The sequence below is a fragment of the Saccopteryx bilineata genome, chromosome 1 (assembly GCF_036850765.1).
Source record: "Saccopteryx bilineata isolate mSacBil1 chromosome 1, mSacBil1_pri_phased_curated, whole genome shotgun sequence".
In the NCBI taxonomy this organism is placed as follows: Eukaryota; Metazoa; Chordata; class Mammalia; order Chiroptera; family Emballonuridae; genus Saccopteryx; species Saccopteryx bilineata.
The window spans coordinates 359,691,781-359,718,661 of NC_089490.1; the positions used below are offsets into that span (position 1 = coordinate 359,691,781).

Sequence of the window (26,881 nt, forward strand, 5' to 3'; positions counted from 1 at the left end):
AACATGGGTTTGAACTGCACAGTCCACTTATATGTGGGGTTTTTAAACAAATGTTGTAAATTTATTTTCTCTTTCTTATGATTCTATAGATATTTTTCCTCTAGCTTACTTTATTATAAGAATGCAGTGTATAACACATATATCATACAAAATATATTTTAGTCAATTGCTGATGTTACTGGTAAGGCTTCTGGTCAACAGTAGGTATTAGTAAAGTTTTGGGGGAGTCAGAAGTTATCCACGGACTTTCAGCTGGGCAGGGAGTCAGAGCCCCTAATTCCCATGTTGTTCAAGGGTCAACTGCACTGCTTCCTGCAGTTTCAAAGCCGCCGTGCATCTTTTACTACAGGGGTTCTGCGTTATTCTGATCCTGAATGCAAGAAAGCAAAACCAAACAGATTCAAGGGAAGACTGCCCAAATTAGTCCTCCCTACAGAAGAGGTGACCGATGGCCGTAGCACTTGTTTCCAGAAGAGCATCGCGGTGCCACCTCCCCAGCCGTCCCCTGCCCTCCACTCAGCCACAGTGGGGGTTGTTGCCATGACTCCTGCAGTGCGAGCATAACTCTCACCTCCCGTTTCCTTTCCAACAGGCCGATTTAAACTGCAATATTCAAGATGATGCCGGGGCTTTTTATGGCGTTACCAGTCAGTATGAGAGTTCTGAAAATATGACGGTCACCTGTTCCACCAAAGTTTGCTCCTTTGGGAAGCAAGTAGTAGAAAAAGTAGAGGTAAGTTGGCCTCTGTAATCGGGAGCCTTCCTTCAAGGCGGGCTGTTACTGCCCTTTACATGTTTATTGGGACAAAGTTTTACTTTTTTGTGTGTCTCTTCCTGCACATCCCCCTTTCTTCCCCCCCCCCATTACTTCTAAAAAGGCAAAATTATGTGGAAGCAACTGAAAGAAGGCCAGGAGGAAGTCCCATGCCGGCCCCCCTTGATGAAGTTGGCTCTGCCCTGCCAGCCAGCAGTGTGCCGTCCTTCACGAGGCCTCACGTGGGCACCTGGTGTGGGAGCTGCCACCCATCAGAGGTGGCCTTCGCACCACCCCAGGTCCCAGGGCACTCCCAGGCACAGTAGAGAATAGTCAAGGTGGGATTCAGCTGATGGTGCCAGCCTTCTAAACCCCGGCACCCTGAGTTTGGTATTGTTCCTTTTGCCATGTCTACCCCCTTCGTGACAATTGTTTTAAGTCTATTCCAGCCCATACTGGGATCAAATACCTGCGTATGGCTTTGTAATTGCATGCCTCCCTCCCTTTCAAAAAAAAGAATTCTTGTTTTATCAGAGTGGGTCTTTTAGTGTGAATGATATTTGCAGTTGATATTCCATTTGAAGTTTCTTCCAGTGTCTCTGCTCATTTCCCAGTCGACCCATGTTCAGTGAGAAGCTTTCACTCACAGCAGCTGTGGGCCTTGATGGCGCAGGAGCCCAACCTGTGACAGACTCTGTGCTGAGGGTTGAGAGAGAGAGAGAGAGAGAGAGAGAGAGAGAGAGAGAGAGAGGAGGTGCCCTGGGGAGTGAGAAGGAGGAAGGGTGTCTTTTTTTTTTTTTTTTTTTTTTTTGCATTTTTCTGAAGCTGGAAACAGGGAGAGACAGTCAGACAGACTCCCGCATGCGCCCGACCGGGATCCACCATGCACTACCACCATGGGGCGACGATCTGTACACCAGCCGCAGATGCTCTGCCCATCCTGAGCGTCACCATGTTGCGACCAGAGCCACTCTAGCGCCTGAGGCAGAGGCCACAGAGCCATCCCCAGCGCCCGGGCCATCTTTGCTCCAATGGAGCCTTGGCTGCGGGAGGGGAAGAGAGAGACAGAGAGGAAGGCGCGGCGGAGGGGTGGAGAAGCAGATGGGTGCTTCTCCTGTGTGCCCTGGCTGGGAATCGAACCCGGGTCCTCCACACACTAGGCCGACGCTCTACCACTGAGCCAACTGGCCAGGGCCGAAGGGTGTCTTTTTTAAGACCTTGAGCTGAACAGTGAGGATTTGGGGTGCTGCAGGTCCTCGGTTGCCTGAGTGAGGAGGGTGGTGCTGGCAGCAGAAAACATAGGTGAGTTGGCTAGATGGTCCGTTTAAGCCTAGGGGTCATGAGCTTTTACTAAACATGGTGGCCATGGGGATCCGGCTAGACATTTTGAATGGGGCTTAGCAGCGGACTGGATATTTAAGAAAGATGAGGAAGCATTGAAGGTCATACACTTTATCCTTGGAAGCACAGTGCTTTACTAGCAGAGATAAGGAAACAGGGTGTTAAAGAGGAAATAAAGCATGATTATTGATGCAAGACTAAAACTTGGTAAAGACAAGACTGAAAATATTAATTGGGAATTTCAAGCATTAACAATAAATGAAGCTATGGGAACGGAGATCTAGTTGTTGAGAGGATGAGATAGCAAGAGCGTATAAATGAGTCAGTGTGAGAAGTAGCAGTTAGCCCTGCAGTGGGTGGAGGGGAGACTCAAAGTAGTGAGGAACAGAAATGGAGAAGGGCTTGACTAGTGGTGGTGCAGTGGACAGAGCATTGACCTGGGATGCGAGGTCCCACGTTCAAAGCCTTGAAGTTGCTAGCTTGAGTGCAGGCTTGCCATCTTGATCACGAGGTTGCCGCCTGGAGCGTGGGGCCATTGACATGATCCCAAGTTTGCTAGCTTGAACCCAAAGGTCACTGGTTTGAAGCCCAAGGTCACTGGCTTGAGCCCAAAGGTCGCTGACTTGAGCAAGGGGCCACTGGCTCTGCTTGACCCTTCCCCCCCTCATGCCCTGGTCAAGGCATATATGAGAAGCAATCGATGAACAGGTAAAGTGACACAACTATGAGTTGATGTTTCTCATCTCTCTCCCTTCCTGTCTGTCTCTGTCCCTCTCTCTCTCAAAAAATAAAAATAAAAGGCAGAATTTGAAAGCCTTCCTTTAAAAACAGTGGAGGTGGCAGGAGGGGTATCGGCTCAGTGCCCTGTCCGGGTAGCTTGGGGAAGGGCAGTGAGAAGGTGGCTGTGGAACGAGAGAAACCTGGGCAACCTAGAACCCGCTGACCTCCATCTGGAGGAGGAGGAAGCCATGTTGCCTGTCCTTTGTTGGGAACCTGGACGGTTAGTGCTAGGCACTGCCACCCAGTAGTCAAGGGGTCAGTTGTCAGGGCTCATCTCTAGGTGGACTTCTTGCCTGGACAGGTACATGTGGGAAAAGATGAGCCAGACAAGTTAATTTCCCAGATTTCTTTCTTTTTTTTTTTTTTAATTTTATTTAGAAAATTAACTTTACCACAGTGACATTGATTAATAAGAGTATATAGGTTTCAGGTAAACATTTCTATAACATTTGAACTGTTGATTATGTTGTATACCCATCACCCAAAGTCAAATCATTTTCTGTCACCTTTTATTTGTCCCTCTTTACACTCTTCCCCACTCCTCCCCCACATATCCCTCCCCCTGGTAACCACTTCACTTTTATCTATGTCCATGAGTCTCAGTTTTATATTCCATCTATATGTAAAATCATACAGTTCTTAGCTTTTTCTGATTTACTTATTTCAGTCAGTATGATATTCTCAAGGTCCATCCATGTTGTCGTAATTGTCACTATGTCATCATTTCTTATGGCTGAGTAGTATTCCATTGTATATATGGACCACATCTTCTTTATCCAATCCTCTATCGAGGGACACTTTGGTTGTTTCCATGTCTTGGTCACTGTGAATAATGCTGTGATGAACATGGGGTTGCATGTGTCTTTACATACCAATGTTTTTGTTTTTGGAGTAACCAGTAGAGGGATTGCTGGGTCATATGGTAGTTCTATTCTTAGTTTTTTTACTTTCTTCCATAATGGTTGTACTAATTTGCTTTCCCACCAGCAGTGAATGAGGGTTCCTTTTCTCCACAGTCTCTCCAACACTTATTACCTGTCTCATTGATGATAGCCAATCTAACAGGTGTAAGGTTGTATCTCATTGTAGTTTTGATTTACATTTCTGGAATAGCTAGTGAAGATGAGCATCTTTTCACATATCTGTTGGCCATTTGTATGTCCTCTTGGGAGAAGTGTCTGTTTCAGGTCCTCTCCCTGAAAAATCCATTTTTTTAATTGGATTGTTTGCTTGTTTGTTGCTGTGCTTTTTGAGTTCTTTATATATTTCAGATTTCCCAGATTTCAAATTACCCTTCATTGTCTCCTCAGAAAACATACCCAAAGCTCTTTATTAGTTCAGGGAGCAATCAAAGGTTGCTTTTGACTGAGGAAATCTCAGGAACTTTCACAGAGAAGGTAGCATGAGTATGGCAGGTGGAGATTAATAATTAAGCCTTTAATCCATTTAGAATGGATTTCTGCATTATGTATGTAAGGGAAGTCTGCTTATAGTTTTCTCCCAAATACATAGACATTTGTGTCAAAACCACTTATTAAATGTTCCATCTTTTTCCAACTGAATGGAATTGTGCCCTGAAGTCACCACATAAACGGGAAGCATCCTGGCATCTCTCTCTTCTCTGCACCCTCTACCTCCATGTGTCCCAGTGCATGCTTATTTAATTATGATTTATTTTCTAGGTTAGTAACCAGCATTTATTCTTCCAAATAATGAAACCATTTAAAAAATGTAAAGAGAAATGAAATCTTATTTGAGCAATCTAATTGTAATTGCATTTGATTTAGATATTATTTTGGCATAAATTGCTTTATTATTGATATTAAATCTTTTCACTCAAGAACCTATGTGCATTTTCATTTCATTTTATCTTATTTTAATAAGATTTTATAGTTTCTGTATATAGATTTATCCCTTTCTGGCTAAATGTACTTCTCAGTACTATATAATTTGTTAATACAAGTTTCTGTTTCTAGATTTTAATTACTAGAAGAGAGAAAAGCTCTTGGTTTTTGTATATTGATGTTCTTTCAAAACATCTTGCCATATTTCTCTTATTTAGTTCTAGTTCTTTTCCCCTAGATTCTTGTATTTTCTCTGTATATAATCTTAGCAGCAGCTTTATTTTATCTCTTCTTTTCCAATGTTTATGCAGTTTTGGGGGGGAGTTAGAGAGAGTGGAAGAGAGAGAGAGAGAGACATCGATTTGTTGTTCCACTTAATTATACCATCACTGGTTGATTCTTATATGTGCCCTGACAGGAAACTGACCCTGCAACCTCAGCATGTCTGAACGATGCTCTAACCAACTAAGCTATCCAGCCAGGGCCTATGCCAGTTTTTAAAAATTATTATTTTCTCACCTTTCAGTTTCCGAAAACCTCCAAAACAGTTGTAGAAAGAAGCAATGGTGTATAAATAGTAGTATCCTGTATAGTTCCTGATGTTAGTAGCTGTGGTTTTGGTGTTTGGCCATGTAGGATTATATTTATTCTTGGTTTTTATAAATGGTCTTTATTCCTTTCTGTAATTATTATACTTAGGGTTTTTATTAGTAATGCTGCAAGATTTTATCAAATGCCTTTTCAGCAACTCTTACTGTATGATTTTTCTCTGATTTTTCTCCCATTTGTTGACATCTCAAGTTAATACCTGTCCTGTGTGTTCACCACCACAGGATTCCTGAGGGAAGTCCTACTTTGGTTACCTTGCTATAGTCTGTTTGCTATTTTACATAGAATTTTTGCATCTCATATGTGATATTAGTCCAGGGGTCCCCAAACTTTTTACACAGGGAGCCAGTTCACTGTCCCTCAGACCGTTGGAGGGCCGCCACATACAGTGCTCCTCTCACTGACCACCAATGAAAGAGGTGCCCCTTCCAGAAGTGCAGCAGGGGGGCGGATAAATGACCTTGGGGAGCCGCAGTTTGGGGACTCCTGTTAAGTCTATGCTTTTCTTCTTTTGTAATCTCTTTATCAAATTTCAGTATTGAATGTAACTCGGTTTCATAAAAAGGGTTGGACTCCTACCTTTTTCTGTGGTCTGGCATAGCTTGAATAACATTGAAAATAACTATTCTGGCCCTGGTCAGCTGGCTCAGTGAACAGAGCATCGGCCCAGTGTATAGATATCCCAGGTTTGATTCCCAGTCAGGGCACACAGGAGAAGCGACCATCTGCTTCTCTTCCCCTCTCTCTCCACTTTCTCTTTCTTTTCCCCTCTGGAAGCCAGTGGCTCAGTTGGTCTGAGTGTCAGCCCCAGGCACTGAGGAAAAAAAAAAAAAGAAAGAAAGAAAAGAAAAGAACTATTCTTTAAAGGTTACAGAAAACTTGACTGTGAAACCGTTTGGTCTTTGTACCCTTTTCAGTAGCAGATGTCTAAACAACTTTCTAATTTCCACAGTCACTGACCAATTGAAATTTTCTATTTAAAAGGGCTCGGTCTGTTAGCAGTTTATATTTTGCTGGGAAAGCATCCTCTCCTCTAGGTTTTCTTTGATTCTTTTTTTCTTAAAGTTCTGTGAAGCAACCCCTTGTAAGTCTTCTAATCTCCACTTAATTGTGGTTTTGTCTCTTCTTTTTTTCTCCTCCTTAAGCTTGTGGAGTGTTTATTTTGTCTTTTAAAGAACCAGTTTTTATATTTATTCTCTCTGCATTTTTAAGTTTTATTACATTGATTTGAGCTTTTATCTCTATTAATTTCCTATCCTTGTTTCTTTTGATTTTGTGTGTGTGAGCGCGCACGCGCGGTTTCAATTTATTTTGTGGGCTTTTTAATTTTATTTTAAGATGTATATGTAGTTTTGTGATTTTTCCTCTTTCATGATGAAGACCTGGAGCTGCTGCATTACATTTCCTCCAAGTACAACTTCACTGGGTCCCCTAAGTTTTGATGTATTTTCTTTTTCTTTTCTTCAGATAGTTTATAATTTCCTTTTTAATTTGTTTTTGATCCAAGGTTATCTACGAGTGTGTTTCTTATTTTTGAGTGCTTCAGTGGGATCTTCAAACTGCCTGTATACAAGTATTTTCTTTCTTTTTTAATTAAAGGCACAAATAATTAATAGTCAGGGTCTCATGGTGAGTGTGAAGTAGTTTTTCCTGAAGTAGAGAAATAAACTGAATTGGTTGTTGGCCTGCAAGGCCTTATCACAATTATGAAGGCCTTTCTCTGGGCTCTTTGAAGAATTATAAATGGCTGGTTCTCCTCTCTAGATCTCCAGGGGGAGAACCACTAAGTAAGTGGTTATATATATTTTTGACCTTTGTTGAAAAGGATTTATACAACTCATCTTTAATACTATCATCTTTCCAATTTTTTTATGAGACCGATGTGCTACCTACTATGCTAACAAGCACTTTCCACTTTTTTCTTAATTTCCAGAAAAAGAATGAATTCTGAGTATGGTATTAAGTTTGGGTATAAAATATTTTTAACTAAGTAAACTGCATATATAGTATATTATGTAACAGACATTTCACGTTGAAAAAGTAAAATGCTTTCATAGGCAGTAATATCTTTTTCATGGATTTTGAAATCAAAAGTGTAAAAATGCTCAAATCCTTTTTCCCTCACAGACGGAGTATGCGAGGTTTGAGAATGGCCGATTTGTATACCGAATAAACCGCTCCCCAATGTGTGAATATATGATCAACTTCATCCACAAGCTCAAACACTTACCAGAGAAATATATGATGAATAGTGTTTTGGAAAACTTCACAATTTTATTGGTAACTGTTTTGTCTCTTCCTTGTTTTTGCAGACTCAGCCATCAGACTGTTGGGGAAAGAGAGAGAAGGGGGAGGCGGGAGGCCCTGGGGCCTGGGCCGTGGCAGCTGACCAGGCTGTGGGTTGAGCCTCAGTTGTTCAATCAGCAGTTGAATTCACACATCTGTAGGACAAACCTGGCCTCAGCTTGAGCTCAAGTCTGTAGAAGAGAAGGGGCATTACATGGCTGGGGTTTCTGCGTTTGACAGGACTGGAATTCTGGAGGGTAGTAAAAGAGATGGCCGTAGGTTCTCAGACCAGGCTGCACAGGAGAAGGACCTGGAGAAAGAACTTGGTATCTGACTGTCCTTATCCCGAGCCTGCAGCCTGTGTCAGGTGAATTAGGATTTCTGAGGGATAGGCAAAAGCTGAGTTGGCTGGCTTGTACTTCAAGCATATCTTGATTCACTCAGTGAAGGATTTATAAGGCCTTATAAGAAGTAGCGTACACTAAGACGGCAACATATGAACTCTCAGCACCAGCAGAAATCTAAATTACAATAGAGTGTCATGACCAGGAAGGGTTGGAAATATTCTCCAGAGGCCGAAGAGTATGATGAAATCCTAATGGGCAGCTAAAGGGGAAGGAAGAAGTAATGGTGCTCAGTGTCTGATGGGAACACTGTCCGGTTCCCTGGGCAGTGTGGAGGTGGGGGCTCCCTTCATATTTAACTTGAAAACAAATTTCTCATGGAAGCTTCCTTCATTTGGAAAATTGGAAGGTTATTATGAATAAGTTTTCCTCAAAATATAGCTATAAATATATAGTAATGGGTTTCATAAGCATCATTTAAAAAACAAAAGAAAAATTCTTTAATTAAATTCAAGAAAAAAATGCCCAAACAAAACTTGGTGGAAAGAATTTTACTAAAAGGAGCAATGAGACAATACTGGGGTCACAGACACAGCCTTCAGAAAGACCTGCCTTATGACTCGGGTTAAGAGTTAGAATACTAAAGCAGAAATTCTTTACCTGGAGTTTTTGGGTAAAAAGAAAGAAAGAAGGAAAGAGAGAGAGAGAGAGAGAGAGGGAGAGGAAGGAAGGAAGGAAGGGAGGGAGGGAGGGAGGGAGGGAGGGAGGGAGGGGAAGGAAGGAAGGAATGAGAAGGGAGGGAGGGAGGGAGGGAGGAAGGAGAAGGAAGGGAGGGAGGAAGGAAGGAAGGCAGGCTCGCTCTACCTCAGCCCCTCAAAAACCCAGACCACTCATTTTCATAGTGTAAATATGCCCTCCACAGGCAATTTCAAGCTACCAGTTGTTGTCCAGCTCATGAAATTCCTTAATATTTAACAATGACTTTCAAGAGCCAATAGGATCCAGTTCCCTCACACCAATGTAAAAAATGAATAAATTAAAATTTAAAAATTAAAATTTTTCTGCATATCAGATCTATTCAGGAAGCTTTTTAAAAATTCTGAGGGCTAAGTGTGCCAGTTTTCGTTTATTCCTTAGTAGATTCTCAAGTGTGAGAGGTCCTTAGTAGATTCTCAAGTGTGTCTGGGTGCCACTAAAATTTAGAAACTGACAGTCTGGGGGAATGTTTAGAAAACATGTTCTGTAGTAACTAGCCTTCATTAGTATTCTTTAACAGTCTTTGGTGAAAATGGAGCAGTTCCAGGTTTGGGGTGCTGGCAGGTCCTTGTGTCTATAGGTACTCCCTGTTGTACTTCAGAGTAGATCATCGTAGTGCTCAGATGAGTAGAAGGTAAGTGTGGCATCCTGATGTGGATGTTAAATAGCCGAGGAACTAACCACACTCTCTGTGTGGATGGTCACTTCACCTAGGTTGGGAACAGTCTTAGCTATTTCTCACAAACCAGTTCTGTGTCTGTTTCTGCATTTTAAGGAATATGTCCTTAGTCCCTAAAACCTTACTTCACAGAGCACAGCTGAAGAAAATAGGCCTGGAAAAAATTTGAAGTATAAAACCCATGTAACTATATTAGTAATGCTTCCTTGGAACATGTGACTTCACAAAGCATAGATGGCCAGAGAACACACCAGGTTAAATTAATTTCAAAATGTATCATTAAGCAACTAAACGAATTCTTTTGATATGAAGAATTAGTGGCTCTCAATAAATATCTACTAGAAATAATATTTTAGCTTTAAATAAATATTTTAGCTTTAGAAAAATTGAAATTAAGCCACTACTCCTGGATTATGAAAATGAAGCCATCTCACGAACAACAGGAACAAGAATACTTTTCAGCTTTTCCTCTGGGACTGGATGTAGGAACACGGCAGCTGCTGGACAGTTATAGGTGTTTTACTAGGTACCTTGGATACAAAGTTTGTGTCAACGGGACCATTTCTAGACCCGACAGCCTGGTAGACTTCACTAGACTCTCTGATTGCATCAAGATTCCTCAGGAGTTGAGGTGAACCTGTAGACGCCGGGCCTCAGTGAAACATCCAGACAGACAGAGGAGGATGACAACTGGAGCTTGGGCCAAGTCCTCCCAGCTGCTTTCGAGGTTGTAGTCAGACATACACACTGTAGAAACATTTCTTTTTTTGTTTGTTTCCTCCTTTCACATCTCAATCACGAAGCCTAAAAGATTTTCTCTTTGCTAAGAAAATTTGTGAGAAAATAGGATATATCATAAATGTTCTAAGCTTCTGTAAATGTTATGATACGAAATTTCTACTGCAGAGCTGGGAGGTCATTTTTATGAATAAGGAATGTTATCTCTACCCTAACATGCTAGGTCACAGAGCCAATAATAGGCATAAAGTGAGACTTGAATTGATGGGGAAAAAAAACCCCACTTTACAAGATATTTCATGGTCATGAAATCAGAAGACTTGGGTTTAAGACCCAGCTCTAGTATATGACCTTGAGTGAGCCATTTCAAGTGTCTAGACCTCAGTTTCCTCCTCCATTTACAAACGAAACACTCAAGTCTGTACTCTCCACCTCAAAGGTTATTGAGAATGTTTTAATTCATTCAGCTAATGGAGAGATTGTACTGACTGCCAGAATACAATGCAGATAAAATACGTACCAGTTTCCTGGTAACTCTCAGCCTGGTAGGGGAAAGAGGCCGGTAAAGAAATTACTGCTGTACAAGTTCATAATGGCTGTAGTATACTTGTGAAACAGAAACCATGGAAGTACAGGTAGCTTACCTGTGCAGGTACCTGTGGTTGCAGTGAGGTGGGGAATTCTCAGGGGTGTTAAAGATGACATTTAAGGTGCCTTGATGCAAAAAACAGACATTTTTCAGATTTACCAAGAAAAGGGGCCATTTCATGAGTCCATAATTAAATGTCAGGTTCTAGGGTTTGGTGAATTAGACAGGGGTGGTGAGGCAGGCAGACATTCCCTGAAGAGGTACCTGGTGGAGAAACAGGCAGAGAGGGGAGGAAAGAATATTAGATAGGCAGGCAGATAGCAGAAAGACCAACTGAACAAAGGGCCGTGTGGCTGGCATGGAGAGAGGAGGGCAGCACGGAGCGGTGAGCCAGCTGGAAGGAATGGCCAGTCCGGCGGGGTCTCCTCAGTCTTGTGGGATGAGAGCGGGTTTTCTCAGCATCTGGAAGTTCAGAAGCTTAGAAAAGGCCATGGGGGGTGGTGGTGGTTGTTCTGTTTTTTTCTACAGAGACAGAGTCAGAGAGAGGGATAGATAGAAACAGAGAGACAGGAATGGAGAGAGATAAGAAGCATCAATCATCAATTTTTCATTGCTACACCTTAGTTGTTCATTGATTGCTTTTCTCATATGTGCCATGACCATGGGCCTTCAGCAGACGGAGTAACCCCTTGCTCGAGCCAGCGACCTTGGGTCCAAGCTGGTGGCCTTTTGCTCAAACCAGATGAGCCCACACTCAAGCTGGCGACCTCGGGGTCTTGAACCTGGGTCCTCGGCATCCCAGTCCGACACTCTATCCACTGCGCCACTGCCTGGTCAGGCTAGGCCATCAGGATTTTTAAGCAACAGTGTGTTGTTCTTACAAGCATGTGTGGCTATACTGTGTGCAGTTGGGTCTGGGATTCAGCAAGGGTTTGTGGTACTTGGTGATGGAAAAGGGATGGAGTCAAGGACTATTCAGGAGCAGAAGCAGCAGAGCATGGCTTTTATTTGGGTATGGTGATGAGGGAAAGAGAGGTTTCAAGGAGGAAAGGACTACATGCTTGGAGTATTTGAACTGTGAGGGAACCGACAGGAAATAAGACTAGAAAAGCACATAGGGACTAGTATGGAAAAAATATTTATTGCCCAGAAAAAAAAAGTAGATAGTCAAGTACTGTAACAGTTGTCTAGAGCAGCATGACATAATAGTTAAGCAAAAGGTCTTTGGAATTAAAAGATCTGGATTCCTTCGTTGACAATTGTATATCCTTAAATAGATTGACCCTCAGTTCCCTCCTCTGTAAGGAGGGAGTGATATAGCAGCTATTTGTAGAATTATCGTTATATTGTATGAGACAGTGTGTATAAAGCATTTAGTTCTGAGTAGATGTATACTAAGCAGTTAATATATGTTGGTTATTATTATGTGAATTTTGGTTCTTCTAGCAAGTATTTATTAAATGCCTGTTGTATGTCAAAAACTAAACAAATGACTGCGAAATGTGGTCCCTGTTCTTCAGGAACTTACAGTCCCCTGGATGAAATAGGCATTAAGAATATCATAAAACCCTGGCCAGTTGGCTCAGTGGTAGAGCATTGGCCCAGCGTATGGAAGTCCTGGGTTCATTTCCCAGCCAGGGCACACAGGAGAAGCGTCCATCTGCTTCTCCACCCTTCCCTCTCTCCTTTCTCTCTCTCTCTCTCTCTTCTCCTCTCGCAGCCAAGGCTCCATTGGAGCAAAATTGGCCCGGGCACTGAGGATGGCTCCATGGCCTCTGCCTCAGGTGCTAGAATGGCTCTGGTTACAGCAGAACAATGCCCCAGATGGGCAGAGCATCGCCCCCTGGTGGGCGTGCTGGATAGATCCTGGTAGGGCCATGCGAGAGTCTGTCTGCCTGCGCCCCCTACCCCCCACTTCTCACTTCTGAAAAATTAAAAAATATATATATATATATCCTAAAGATCTATATGTGCTTCCAGACAGGACAGACTGCTGTGATGGGAAAATTACAAATACTGTGAGACTTTATTCTTTAGTCAGGGACCATAACCTTGGATGCCTAAGGGGTAAGGGAAACTAAGTGGGTGAAGCAGCCTGATTCATGAGAGGAATAAGATAGACTGGACTAGGCTCACAAATTCAGAATATTTAAAAACACAAGCTAGCCTAACAACATACACACTCACGTGTAACAGTGAGTCGTGGGATCATTTTGAGGAGGGAGATTGGGGTGGATTTGCTTTTAGAAAGTGCCTTCTGAGAGTGGCATGGGGGATTGGGACAGTGAGGAGAGCAAGGAGGCAGGTCCCGTGGGGAGGGGCTGCGTGACCTGGGCTCGATGGCCCGAGGTCTGAAGGAAGGCTGAGTCTGGGCATGAGGAGGAAAGAGATGAGTTTGAGCCACTCAGCTCAAGAAAGACAAATATTTTAAAATACATTGTGAAAAGCAAAGCCTGTGTAAATCAAAAGACTGATGATTTGATGTGATTCTAGCACTGTTCCTTTACTCAGCACATCTTTAACTTGTCCAGGCACTGATGGTTAAAAGTGGTGAGCAAGGCCCTCATGAAGCTTATGTCTATCGTTGGCTATGGTGATACAAATTTAGTAAAAGTTCAGGAATAAGATAGACTGCCTCATGAGACAGGAGTATATAGGAAATGGTCTTTGTTATAAAACAGATCTCCCTACCAAAACACGCACACTGCTTCTTCTGGTGTCTTCTGAGGCTCAGATCACTGGTGAGACCCTTTTTGTAAGGTCTTTCTTACATATGGTACCTCAGCCAGGTTTCAAGTCTGACCCGTAACATCCCGAATTCATACCAGAGGAGGCAGAGTGAGGCCAGACAGGTTTCTAGTAATCCACCAGTTGGACTTGAGACGGTTTCTCACCAGGCAAACCCAGAGTCCTCATAACACAGATGGAATATGTTTTCGACCATGTGGTGTTTTATATATATATATATATATATATGTATATATACCTTTCTTTTCTTAACAGGTGGTAACAAACAGGGATACACAAGAAACTCTCCTCTGCATGGCCTGTGTATTTGAAGTTTCAAATAGTGAACACGGAGCACAACATCACATTTACAGGCTTGTAAAGGACTGAACATGGTTATTTATATATATAGATACTTGTATATACACGTACACACACATATGTGCGCACACACACACTCTCTCCATTATCGAACGACTGACTGTAAACCTCATCATGCAGGGGTGGTGCCCTGGCCCTGAGGTCACCCTGCTTTTCTAAATCCTGTTTGCGTGAAGTCATTTTCTCATGTGTTCATACTATCGTCATAGCTGTGAAGTTCTGGTACAGTTGTAAAAAGAGAAATCTAGTTGTTTCTATGTGTTCCTCGGATCTGCAGCCCACAATGCCTCGGGAAAGGTGAACCTTGAGAACCCAAGTCTCTGTCCACAGAGACCCGTTGCTGACTGTGGTAGACAATATTCAGACAGAGCGTTGGCCACGGGGCATTGACAGCCTTTATACAAATGTTTTTAGTTCTTTTTTTTTTTTTTCAACATGAAATTCTTGTTTTAAGATACAAGTAAAATTAATCTTTAAATATAAATGTAAATTAGTACACAAAACTAAGAATCTTTAGACTTATCTTTGTAACTAATTAGGGTGGAAGTTATGAAAGAATGTAATTCACTAAATTATTTTTTAAATGAAAGTTTTTTTTTTTCTTTTTGAAACCAAATGTTAAAGTATAGCCTTAAGAAATGCTTGGTAGAAGTATCCTAATGAGACAAATTTGTACTTTTTTCACAAGGTTAAATAAAACTAATCTCCCTAATCCATTAAACTCTTAAACAGGTATTACAAAGGAATAAAACTTCACCCCTTATCCTTAACATATATAGTATATTTAAAAGTATAAAATTGTATTGTACTAATGTGATGATTGATTATTTAATGAAAAAGAAAAGATGGCTCTTTTTGCAATAAGTAGATAAATACTGAAAATCTAAACTTACCATGTTTATAGTCTTGTGTGTGCAGTTATATTTTCTATGGACAACCAAATTTTTTCTAGTAAGATGAGTAAATATTTGAACCAGGAAAACTGAATAACAAAAAAATTAAAATTGGCATGAATACTGCACTATGAGCTGCAAAGTATAGAAGACCCTGTGGCTGGGAGGAAACGTCATCCACCAAATAAGTGAAAGGCTCATCAGTTTTAGCATCTCTGCTCCCCAGAAATTGGCAAGCATCCTCGCTAGCCTGTGGATAAGTTGCTTATTTCTGGTGATCTAACAGGCATATTAACCTGCTCTAACCCTGTGTGTATGTATGTGTTTGTGTATACATATACATACATGCCTATGTAGGCATCCAGCACATATTTATTGAGCACCTAGTTGGTGTCACTAAGTTTACTAGGTGTCGATATGTGTGTATAATTCAGTCTGTTTCTGTAGATCTAGATGTATTCTCTAAGGACATCCATTCTCTTCTCACCTCTTACTAAGTCTCTAGACTTGTTTGAGGTTTAAGAGGCCCAGCTCTCTCTCTCTCTCTCTGACCTTTCAGACAGACATTTAGGGAGGTTCTCTTCCCAGGAGAGATTGAACTTTCCAACCCAGCTATTCGAGAGCATGACCCAGGCAGACTTGGTTCGACGGAGCTACATACATGTCTTAGGTTCTTCCCACAGGGCTTCATTGGGAAACACCCACAAGGACACACCCCCAACTTCCCAGAAGAAAGTGACATGTTTATCATTGTTGGGAACATGGTAATACACTAGAATGTGAAATAAATTTTATAAGATATGAAACATATCAAGACTTTTTCATCAAGCCAGAAAATAAAAACTTTGTTCTATCACATCCAAGTAATTTAACCCCTTGCCTGTCTCACTGTCTGTGCTGACTTCGCTTCTATCTTGTTTAGTATCTGGTGGTCATGAGCATGGGGTTGTGACAGGCTTGTGGCAAACATCATACTGGACCAAGTCTGGCTTCTTCCAAACTCACACCACTGGTCATTAGGAAGACCAGAGGAGAAAGTGCAAAACTTTTCCCATTGGCGTGTACATCCCTTATGCAAACCAGGAGGAGGGTGCCCATTTACGCTCCACTCCGTAAAGAGGCTGACTTTCGTTCCAGTGATTGCCAGTGGGCCCTTGAAGGATGACCGAGTTCTCTGCTCTTCCATCCGGTCTTCATCTTCAGCCCAAGCGTTTAAGCTTCTTCTATTGGTTACCCACCCTAGGGCTGCTGCTTTTGCTCCTGTCTCTTATATCTTTCCTCAAGGGAACCCCCACTCTTTCAAGAGCAGGACCATAAAACTGAAGGCATGCAAAAGATTTATGTGGCTCCAAGCCACGCTATCCCAGAACCTCAGAGGGGGAGGTATCTGGTTCACGTTCCCGCCCTGGAACGGGGCTTTTCTGTGCTGCCAGGAGAGCTCTTGGGATTTACTTTTCAAAGTGAAAATGGACTGAGACCCGAGAAGACCAGCTTGAGGGTGGTTCTGTTGGCTGCAGAGAAGGGCATGCCACAGGCTGGACCCTCAGAAGCTTCACCACTGATACCCTCCGAATCCCTTTGTAGGTGGGTTTGGGGATTTGTGCAAACAACCCTGAGGATTACTTTGTGCTCTAAATCTTTTTGCTTACATCTTTTGCTCTAAGGTCTTTGAAAGTTACTTCTTGTCTTGTTCTTAACTTTTCTCCAAAACAGATATTTTTCCCATCTACCCAATCAGCCACACTCCTGACTCTCTCTTCATCTCTCCCAGATTAGGCCCTGGGGGGTGGCGTTTGTTTGACATCTAATCCGACTCTGTCTTTGGTCTTTCGCCCTTTAAGCACAGTCTTCTCCCTTTGTCTGTAAAGCTGTCTAAGCCGTAAGGAAGCCTTTCCAAAGCCGTGCCCTCATCCTCTCCCGGTGCTCCCTCTCCTGGTGACAGTCCGCTACCAAGTTCCGTTCAGGAGCGTTGGCATGCTTTCACTGGAGAATTAAGAGGCCAATTTTTCACCCTCTAAACAGGGAATAGCTGAAGAACTGTGTCCTGGTCTGTTGGCATTGTTTTCCGCCTGAGCAAGAGACCTATAATAAAATGACTTCTTTCAAGAACATGTCTGAGGATTCCAGTGTCCAAACTGCCCGAGACCAGGGTCAGCCTTGACACTGTTTGACATTTTATACCGGGTAACTGTTTGCGGTGCAGGGCTGTCCTGTGTGGTACAGGCTTGGCACCATCCCTGGCCTCTGCTCCTGGATGCCAGGAGCACTCCTTCCCTCAGCTGTCACAGCCCAGAGTGTCTTCAGACATTGCCGAATGTCCCATGGGGCACAGAGTCACCCCTCGTTGGGAACCACGGCCCTGGATCACACAAGTCACAGATACCATACTTCAGAGTTCCTGTTTTCTTCCATTCCACCTTGAGATAGCCTCTCTCCTGGTGCCAGGCATGGAGGCAGGTAGGATGTCACCCTGGTGACACCATGTCCGGTTCTTCCAGTTTCAGAACTTCGTGTTCACGACAGTCTCTCTTCCCGCAAGGGTTCTTCCCCTCCAGTGGGAGCAGCTGGTTCCCTTCATCCCCGTGTCCGCTCACACCTGTTTTAAGAGCATTTCTAAATCTTCAATCCTTAGTTCACCAGGTTTAAAAAGAAAAATAGCTATTTTCCTTATTCCTCATGAGCTCCTGGGTCTCATTATCAAACCCTGAACCATTTCGGTCTCCTCCCTCTGGTCTGTTTCTCTGCCTCCCACTCAGTGCTGTTTGTATTTATGGAAGCCTCTGGAACACGTCTTTTGATCTTGAGGGACGGGGGAGAGAGAGGTCAGTTGTGGAAGAGGGCTGGTAGAATGTTTTCTTTATTGAGCTGAAAGAGGGCACCGTCTCCTCTCCTTCATGTTGTGGACGAGAGTGTGGAGGCTCAGAGGGGAGACCCTCGCCCAGAGTGCCCAGCCTGGTCAGCAACAGAATCGAGGGAGGCTCTAGCACTCCTGCCTCTTAGTCCTTAGCCTCTTCTGCTGGAGGGTGTCCCTCTTTGGTGCTCATGCTTACGTCGCCCCTGCTAACGTGCAGACGGGCGGCTCAGAGGACAGGCGGCTGGAGAAGCCCTCTGCCTGCGCTGCAGCCTCCCCCGGGCTGACGCCGCTTCTCACCACCGCATCTTGTCTGACGTCCCAGCCGAGGCATCCTCGCACAGGTAGGAAAGCTGATGAGCCTTTTCGCTTCCTCTGAGCATAGCTCACCCGCCACAGGCTCTGAGTCAAGTTCCAGTTGCTAGGCATCCCAGCGGCAGAGTCCTGCACTCAGACCAGCCAAAAAAACAGGCCCCGTTCCAAGCACTTGGTGTTACAAGTCCCTGAATGACTTTAAAACCCAAGTCTCTAGGTTTCAATACTGTAGTGGCTTTAGCAGTTTGTTTTTGTATAACCGTTAAGTTATTTAAGTCATGAGACGACAGTCAGTTTTACAAACCAGGTACATATAATTTGTATGATTTTGTACATGCTCTGGTACACTACACTTGTCCTAACGAAGGGTGGAACCAATTTTGTTGGTGTTTGCACCTGCGACATTAAGAGGATCTGTCTGCATTGCTCATTTCTTTCTGTTGATGTTTCTGTGGCGAAGCCTGCACATGTCCTTTTTGAAAAGCCTTAAATCTCTGTGACGTTGTGTAGGTGTGCAGTGCAAAAGGCCGCCTCGGAACTGTGAGCCCTTTTGTAAGCTGGAAGAACTTCTCTTACTACTGTTACTTTTCTAGGAAGTTTTAAATTCAGAGCTGCCAAAGCGTTCCAGTAAGCAGTGCCTTAGTGACCCCTAGCCGTGCCGCCAGCCTCTTCTCACACCCGCCCTCCATGCCCATTTGCTATTTGGCCCAATTTTTAAAACAGAGCAAGCAAAAATGGTTTTCATTTTGTTTGGTAAGCCCATTTTTTTCTCCAGTTCTACAAGAAACTGACTACTTGGTCTAAAATCTGAAACTGAACGCAAGTCAGGCCTTTGACCAGACTCTCAAATGTATATACCAAAACGGAAGGTTTTGCGACTTCATAGTTTACTATGAAAAGCAAATTGTCCTTTTAATGTTGCCTTTTAGATTCACAACCAAATACTTAGCTATTTGCAACTCCTCTGCACTCTAGCATGAAAGTGCCTTTGGTTTGAGATTCCAGCTTAGAAAAGTGCCGCCATAATAATGATACTTTGTAGAGAGACCAAAAATATTTTGAGATCACCGTAATGCCTTTGGTTTACCGGGATGAGTAACCAACCACAGGCCTCCGTTTTGCAAGAGCACGACGTGGACCCTGCTGGCTGTGAGTCTGTCTGCCGGGGGAGAGCCCCGGCTGCTACTCGCCGGGAGCACACTGCAGCAGGAGGGACCCGGAACTGTTGTGTTTGTGGGTGCCAACGGCCCAGGGTGTCATCTCCACGCGTCATCCAACCCTGCACCTGCCTGAGGGAACTTCCACACAAGTCACAGGTTCCCGGCCAGTGGACAGGCCTGTCCCCGTCCCCAGGTCCATGCTCAGTCTCTGTGGAGGCTTTCTTCCCCACTCAGATGACCGTGCGCACTTACCTGGTTTGCACAGCGAATCCGTTTTGAAAGTTGGAAGCCTCAAACTGAGATGACAGTGCAGAACAAAAATGAGTTAGGGTCATGACAAGTGAAGTGTTCTTAGGGCGAAAACATCGACTCTGAGTGTCTTGTATGACTGTGTTATGAGAAACTTCCAAAGAGCACCCTTTTACAATTTGGCATTTTCAAAGAATGTTCCAGCCCTCAAAAGGGCAATTTCTTCACAGTTCGTGTTGGCTTTTTATCAAAACCTTGTGTAAATTGGGAAAGCTGATAGAGGTGAGGAAGAGGAGTGGGAAGGACAAGAAGGCAAAAACACCAGCCAAACAAGCCAAGGAAGAAAGATGTTTGTTTAACAGGATAGATTTCAGACATCTTTGAAAGTTAGCCTCTGAACTCTTAATGCATACATATGTTCTGTCTGTCTCTACCTGGTGTTTTTAAGACTACCCTCTCTGGGCTCTGAAATTTCAGGAGTGCTTTCTAGCCACAGCAAGTTGTTAGTGTTTATAGAAATTCCTACAAGAAAAAACAAATCAAATGAAAAGGAAAATTACTCAACACAAGTTATAGGTGTAGCTGCTCGAATTCAGCCCCTCCCTGTCAGTGTGCTATCCCACCGCTCGGAAGAAATCAGTCAAATACTTGTTTCCTCTTCTCTTTTCAACTGTTACTGTGCTTGTTTGGCAATAGTTTTCCCTCAGAAACTCATTGCGTAGACTGTTAAGAGCGAAGGTTTTTGTGTTTAAAATTTATTACATCATAGAGGATAGTTTCACCGAAATCATGCACCATTAAATAAGAGAAATATCCGTACTTACTGTCCTGCTTCTTCAGCTGCAGCTTGTTTTATTCTCTGTGAATGTGCATTTATGAATCAGCATTTATGTTCCCCACTCATCATTCAAGGGGGTCAGATTCCGGTGGAGTCCACCCGTCATTCAGGTGGACTCCCTTTTGTCTGGCTTCCATCATGAGATCATGTCTCCTTCCCATTTCTCTAAGAGAAGCTGTCAGAATCTAGGCAGAAATCAATTGGAAAACAGCCTCTGAATTTTTTTTTTTTGCATCAGTCATTTTCTCTGATTAGTTTCACTGTGTACATTAGATATTAACTGCACTTCTTAAAAAAAATATCTCCCTGTTACCTCCTTGAATGATTCACTTTTGTAAGCCTTTTTTCAATAGGCTCATGACTGCAGATAGAGAAGAAAAAAAAAGTAAAAAACAAAACAGTACGTGCCTGAAAAACAACAAAAAAAATTTTGTAACATTGAAAAAAGAAACCTGAATAGCCTTTAATTCTTTAATATGCTTAAATGTTATGTAAATTGGTTTTTGCCACGTGTTTGTTCACATTCTAAATGACTAAAATGGGGTTCTCACAGTCTGTGTCTTCATGTCACGTGTATACAATGGGCTTGTGACGTAAGCGTTTCATCTGGTCAATGGTTCCTTTGATATTGTACTGCTGCCGGGAGTGGGCCGTGGAACCTGCCTTCGGGTAGTAATGTTCCTCTTGGGCCGATTGGAGAGATTGGGGAGTTGGGGTCAAATTCTCACACACATTTTCTTAACCTGTTTGCAGAAACTCTCAAATGGCATTTGGTTAAACCTCGGCAGTACAGTATTCTCGTATTTGTTAACGTCTGTGTTTAGGTACTGGTACCTTTTTGTTTAAAAATGTTCTAAGTGTTGGCTTTAAAGTGAATTTATCTTTAGTATAATAGTTATATGAAAATTATAGGGTTTGTGTGCAGAGAATTTTTTTATAAAGTGCTTTGTAAAAAAAAAAAAAATGTATTCTGGCTTTCGCGGTACATATGTGTGATAACTTTAATATCCATGACAGTTAAGTGCAATTATTTCATCACTCTAAAAATGCTATTTTTGTGTCAGTTCCTGCAGGTGTTTTCATGTCTTTGCAAAGTGACACATTTTGATGCCTTCTTGATAAAGTGGTAGACATTTTGTAGCTTTCTAGAAACTTTGTATTCATACGGTATCAATGAAAAATAAAGAAAATGAATGTGTGGGTCACCTTTTTTATCTGCAAAAGTGTATGTTGTTGAAAATGAACTATGCCTTCTGTGCTGTGGGAGCTCCTGGGGAGGACAGAGTAAAGGAGGCAGCAACCACGATCCTTTGGACAGCAGCCACCAAGTACAGTCATTGGAACGTTGAGTGTTCTGTCTAGCCGAGTTTCTGAAAAGCATCCACAAGTCAGTGAGTCTGTCTGCCTGTCTCTCTCTTTTTAGTGCTTCATTAAAATTGACATAAGTTTTGCAGAAGAGCTTATCTGTGATCCCTGGCAACCCTGAGAAACCATAGTAGGGCCTTGGATATACAAAAAGCACACCGGCTCAGCCATTGTTAATTGTTAACACAGCTTGCTGGGCACATGCCAGGAACCAGGAGTAGAGCAGACAGTGGCATCCAGAGGTAATGCAGATGGCTCCTGCCTGCATGGTGCTTGCATGCTTAGTAGTTGGCTTGCATGTTGCACTGTAACTCCTTGCCTATCCTCAGAATCTCCATGGGATTTGTGACTCGGTGTGCAGCACACGTGTATAACAAAGCCTGGTTGCACTAAGTTTTTACACTCGGCACCAGGCCAAGTGCATTGGTATGAAGTGTATGTTATTTCCTTTGATTCTCAGAGGAGTCCCAATTGCAGTGACATTATTACCCCCAAACAGGCTCCAAATGGATTGGTCATCCAAAATCATGACTGGTGAGTGATGGAGCCTTAAATAGATCGCCTGGACTCTTCAGCCTGGAAGCAGCTCAAGGCTGGGGAGAAGTCTGGATTGAGGAGGGGGGACAACTTTCTTAAAACTATGTATGACCTTGGACTTTTGACAATGGGATTGAATGCACCCTGTAACCCTTTGGTTTGAATTAGACCTCAGAGGGTCTTTCTTCCCCCCATTTCTTTGAAATCTTGAGGGAAAGCTACTTCAAATCCCAAAAGGCACTGGTAGGAATGGGAACAGATGAAATAAATTCTAGCTCTCCTTTTTTTTTTTAATGAGAGAAAGACAGGAAGGGAGAGAGATGAGAAGTATCAACTCATAGTTGCGTCTCTTTAGTTCATTGATTGCTTCTCATATGTGCCTTGACGGGAGGTGGGTGGATTGCTTCTCAGGCTGAGCCAGTGACCACTTGCTCAAACCAGCAACTCTGGGATCACGTTGATGATCTCACACTCAAGCTGGATGTGTTCAAGCCAGGGACCTTGGGGTTTTGAACCTGGGACCTCTGTCCCAGGTTGATGCTCTGTCCACTGTACCACCACCAGTCAGGCACATTCCAGCTCTTTTGAAGAGACATTTTCAACAAGCCACTATTTGAGAGGTATGCTGTTGCCCAGTGAGCTGCTTAGAGCAGAGGGAAGAGGTTTGTGCTGAGTATTTTGCTGAGGTCTTATTATATGAGAGGCATCTTCATAGTCATTAGTTACTCCCTCCTTTAACCCACATAACGTTGAATTGTGGCCCATCTCAATCCCTGTGTAAGGTCATAAAAGCTAGTAAGTGGTGAGGATTTAGAGGCAGGAAACTCCCTCCCTTACCATTCTGGCTCTGCCACTGGCTGCATGGCACTTTGCCCTCCACCTCTTCTAAGGCACGGTGCTTTAATACTTCAAACACATCCTTTGATAGGGCTCCTGGTTCCAGTATATTTGCAAAGAGAATGACACTCTAAGTAAACTAACACGTCAATGAGTTAAGAGATTGAAGGAGCCAAAGGGTAAATAAAGCCTTCTAATAACATCAGGGAACAAGCATCTGTACTGGGAACCCCTGGCCACTTCTGCCTTATTGCCACCGGGGACTACTAAGCATAGCTACTACTTACTGAAAGCCCAATTAGCTGCTGGTCTTAAGCAATCAGTGAGCTACTGATATAATTCCAATAAACAAACAACAGCAAAAAACAACAACAGTGTTCTATAAGCCTGTGAGGCCTCAGAGTGATTTAACTGCCTTGGAAGACATCTTTGTTCTGTTTGATGCCCCACATGTCAAATTTGTCTAGGTTGTAGCTAGCAAACAGGCTGCCAGCAACCCTACTGCATTTTCTTCAATAAACATTCTCCCATTTGCTTTGGCTCCCAAGAAGCTCAGACTTAAACGCCATGCTCTGTGCTTATGATAGGGAGCAAACTAAAATATAAAGGCACAGAAAGATGGAAAATAAAGCATAAGCTAGACCAGGTGCAGTGGATAGATCATTGACCTAGGACGCTGAGGACCCAGGTTCAAAAGCCCAAGGTCACCAGCTTGAGCGCAGGGGTCGCTGGCTTGAGTGTGGGATCATAGACATGACCATGTGATCATTGGATTGAGCCCAAAGGTCACTGGCTTGAGCAAGGGGTCACTGGCTCAGCTAGAGTGCCCCCTGGCCAAGGTACAAAAGAGAAAGCAATCAATGAGCAATGAAAGTGCTGCAACTATGAGTTGATGCTTCTTATCTCTTTCTCCCTGCCTGCCTGTCCTCCCTCTCTCTTTGGAAAAAAAAGGATTAAAAACTATACCAGCAAAACACCAAAAGAAAGCCAATGTAGCTATATTATTCTCACACTGGTCTAACTCAAGGAAAAAATTATTGCTCAAGTTCATGAGGACTACTTCAAAATGATACAGTACCCCAAGAATGTAGAACATAGAGGGTTTCAACAATGTGTTGTTCTAATTTACAAAACACAAAGTAATGAACTCAATAATTGGAGACTATATTTTCAAGCACACATGGAATTTTTATAAAAACTGACTGAGGCCAAAGGTCTGGAAATTGGCCTGTGGACCATATCTGTCCTGCTGCTTGTTTTTGTAAATAAAACTTTATTGGAACACAGCCAACTGCTATTTGTCTACTTGTTGTGGCTGTTTTCATGCCACAATGCAGATCTGATTAGTTATAATAGACCCTGGAGCCCACAGAACCTGAAATAATGATTACCTGGCCCTATGCAGAAAAGAAAAACTTGCTAACTCCCATCCTAGACCAAAAAGCAATGGCGTGCATACAATAGTCTTAAAAAGGTATCTGCTTCTCTTTCCCCAGTGTACCAATACTCTGGCCAATGGCTGTCGATCCCTTTGATGGCCTTCTGTGCATTACAGTGTCCATCTTCACCTGTCTTAGCCCCGCCTTTGATCAATGGGCTCTGGTTCTCAGAACAGACTTAACATCTAGAAAGGGTGAGTGAAGGATAGTTATTTTTCACTGCAGCAGCAGATACCTGTTCATATTTTATTACAAAATAACCAGGGAACATTTGTGATGGGTACCTATCTACCTTGCCCCCATCTTACCAAGGTCTACCTGTGACCGCCACAGATCCCTGTGGGGCCAGGCTCCTTGGTTGCCGTTCCTTGCGACCTAACATGGCAATTACTACTTTGCCTCTGACAGCTAATTAATTGCTGCCAGCTTGTCTCTGCTGTCCCAGAATCCCGTCCTCTTCATTCAAACAAGGGAACCCAGTTCTGTGTCAATACCCCGTCATCAGCCTCAGCCTGCGGGCCACCGCTGACATTTTCATCAAAGCTGGTGCCCCATTCACTAGTGCAGTCACTATTGTTTGAGTGCAAGAAGTGTCTGGAACACATAGTCATGGGTTAGGTCTTAAATTATAAATCCATCCCCCTAGCATCGCCTCTGAAATTTTGAGTCCTCTCTCAGTACTCTGCTGAGGCGACTCCAGCACCTCCACGTTGTCTTCAAGACCCCCATGTCCTCTAAGTCTCAAGGAGTCGTCTAGCAGCACATTGTCTGGCTGGCACAGGGTTAACCCTGCTTGTCCTTGGCTGAATATTAAATCCTGAATTGTAGAAGTGTGTGTTTCACACCGTTTACTCAGCTCCGACTCCTGGCAACCCTGTGACTGTGACTGAGCGATGTCCTGCCCTCAACAGCCAGCCCTGCTCAGCTCCTGTCGAATCACGCCTCTGGGTTCTTTCGTGGAGTCAATCGTCTCCTGGTTGTTTTTTTTCCTATTTTCCTGCTGCCTTCTATTTTTACCAAGTATTATTGTCTGTTCCAAAGAACCCTGCCTTGTGCCAGAAGTGGGACAATTCTTCCCCCTAAAAAAGACATCCACATGACCAATAAACATGAAAAGATACTCAACTCCATTAGTAATCAGGGAAATGCTAGTTGAAAACCACAATGAGATTAGCCCAGCAGATTTAAAATTTTTAAATCTGATAATACCAAGGTTTGGGCAAAGATGTGGAGCAATGGAGCTTTCATACATGCTGCTGGAAGTGAAAATTGGTACAACCACTTTAGAAAACAATACAGAGTTATTAAGAAAGGTGAACATATTTATAATCTATAGCAACTAAATTTATACCTGGGTTTATTGCAGAAACACTCCAGGGACTTGTACAACATCTATCCAATCCAGCAACAGTAGAATTAAAAAGTAAATGGACTCATTTACTTAATTGACCATGATATGTGTACAAAGAACACTTGAAATATGTACCAATAATTTGCAGCCATGAGGAAGAGCCCATTGGCTGTGATGTTTTTTCATTTACTTTTTCTGCCACTTTATTGAGGTATAATTTTTTTTAAGGTGAGAGGAGGGGAGATAGTGAGGTAGATTCCCACATGTGCCTCAACTGGAATCCACCCAGCAACCCCATCTGGAACCAATGCTCAAGTATCGAGCTAGTTTTAGTGCCTGAGACTGACGCACTCAGACCAACCAAGCTATCCTCAGTGTATGGGGCCATGCTTAAACCAGTCAAGCCACTGGCTAAAGGAGGGGAAGAGAAGCAGATGGTTGTTATCTCCTGTGTGCCCTGACTGGGAATCTAACCAGAACATCCATATGCTGGGTCAACCCTCTATCCACTGAGCCACCAGCCAGGGCTGAGATACAATTTATAAAACAGTAAAATTCACTAATTTTAAGTGCATAATTGGTTTAGTCGAGAAGTTGTGTATAGTTGTATAATTACCACCATAATCAAGATATAGAATATATTTGTCTCTCAAAAAGTTTCGCACACCTGTTTGTAATTAATTCCCTCCCCTGACTCTCAACTTCACACAGGCTCACATCTGTTTTCTGTGCCTAGGCTATGTAGCCTTTTCTAAAATTTTTCTTAAATAGAATCATACAGCATATACTTCTGTGTGTTTGATTCCTTTTACTTCGCATAACATCTTTTCATTTGAGAATGGGTCTCAGTTTCCTAGTTTTTCATATATTAGGTAATTTTAGATTGTACACAATTATCAACGCTAATTGTGGAGGTTCTTGAATCTGATATCTTTAATAAGTCATTTCATTTCACTTTGGGAGGCATTTTTCTTGATTGAACTCTAACTACAAATTCTGTTTCTTGGTGGCTACAATCTTTTTAGACCCACTGGTCTTGAGCTGGAAGTGCTGTGTCTGTTATGCCTACACTTGGCCCAGTAGTCTGCCGGAGGTGTGAGCAGAGAGAATTTTGGGATCCCCTCCCTGGCTCTTTCCCTTCCAGGACTCCCGCTCACCCCTTTGGCAGCTGTAGCTGCCTTGGACTCAGTGTTCTATATTCATGGGCAGAAAATATGT

At 43.0% G+C, this 26,881-nt stretch overlaps 1 protein-coding gene across 10 annotated transcripts in view; it reads left to right on the top strand.

Moving 5' to 3' along the window:
- TEAD1 (TEA domain transcription factor 1) overlaps positions 1-21,332 on the top strand; it is a 283,716-nt gene extending 262,384 nt beyond the window's left edge. For all 10 annotated transcript variants that reach the window (XM_066250982.1, XM_066250981.1, XM_066250984.1 and 7 more), the window contains 3 exons: positions 593-733; positions 7,456-7,608; positions 13,724-21,332. In XM_066250982.1, the coding sequence (XP_066107079.1) occupies positions 593-733; positions 7,456-7,608; positions 13,724-13,837 (408 nt within the window). In that variant the 3' untranslated portion in view covers positions 13,838-21,332. The remainder of the gene's footprint in view (positions 1-592; positions 734-7,455; positions 7,609-13,723) is intronic.
- Positions 21,333-26,881: the final 5,549 nt, after the last annotated feature.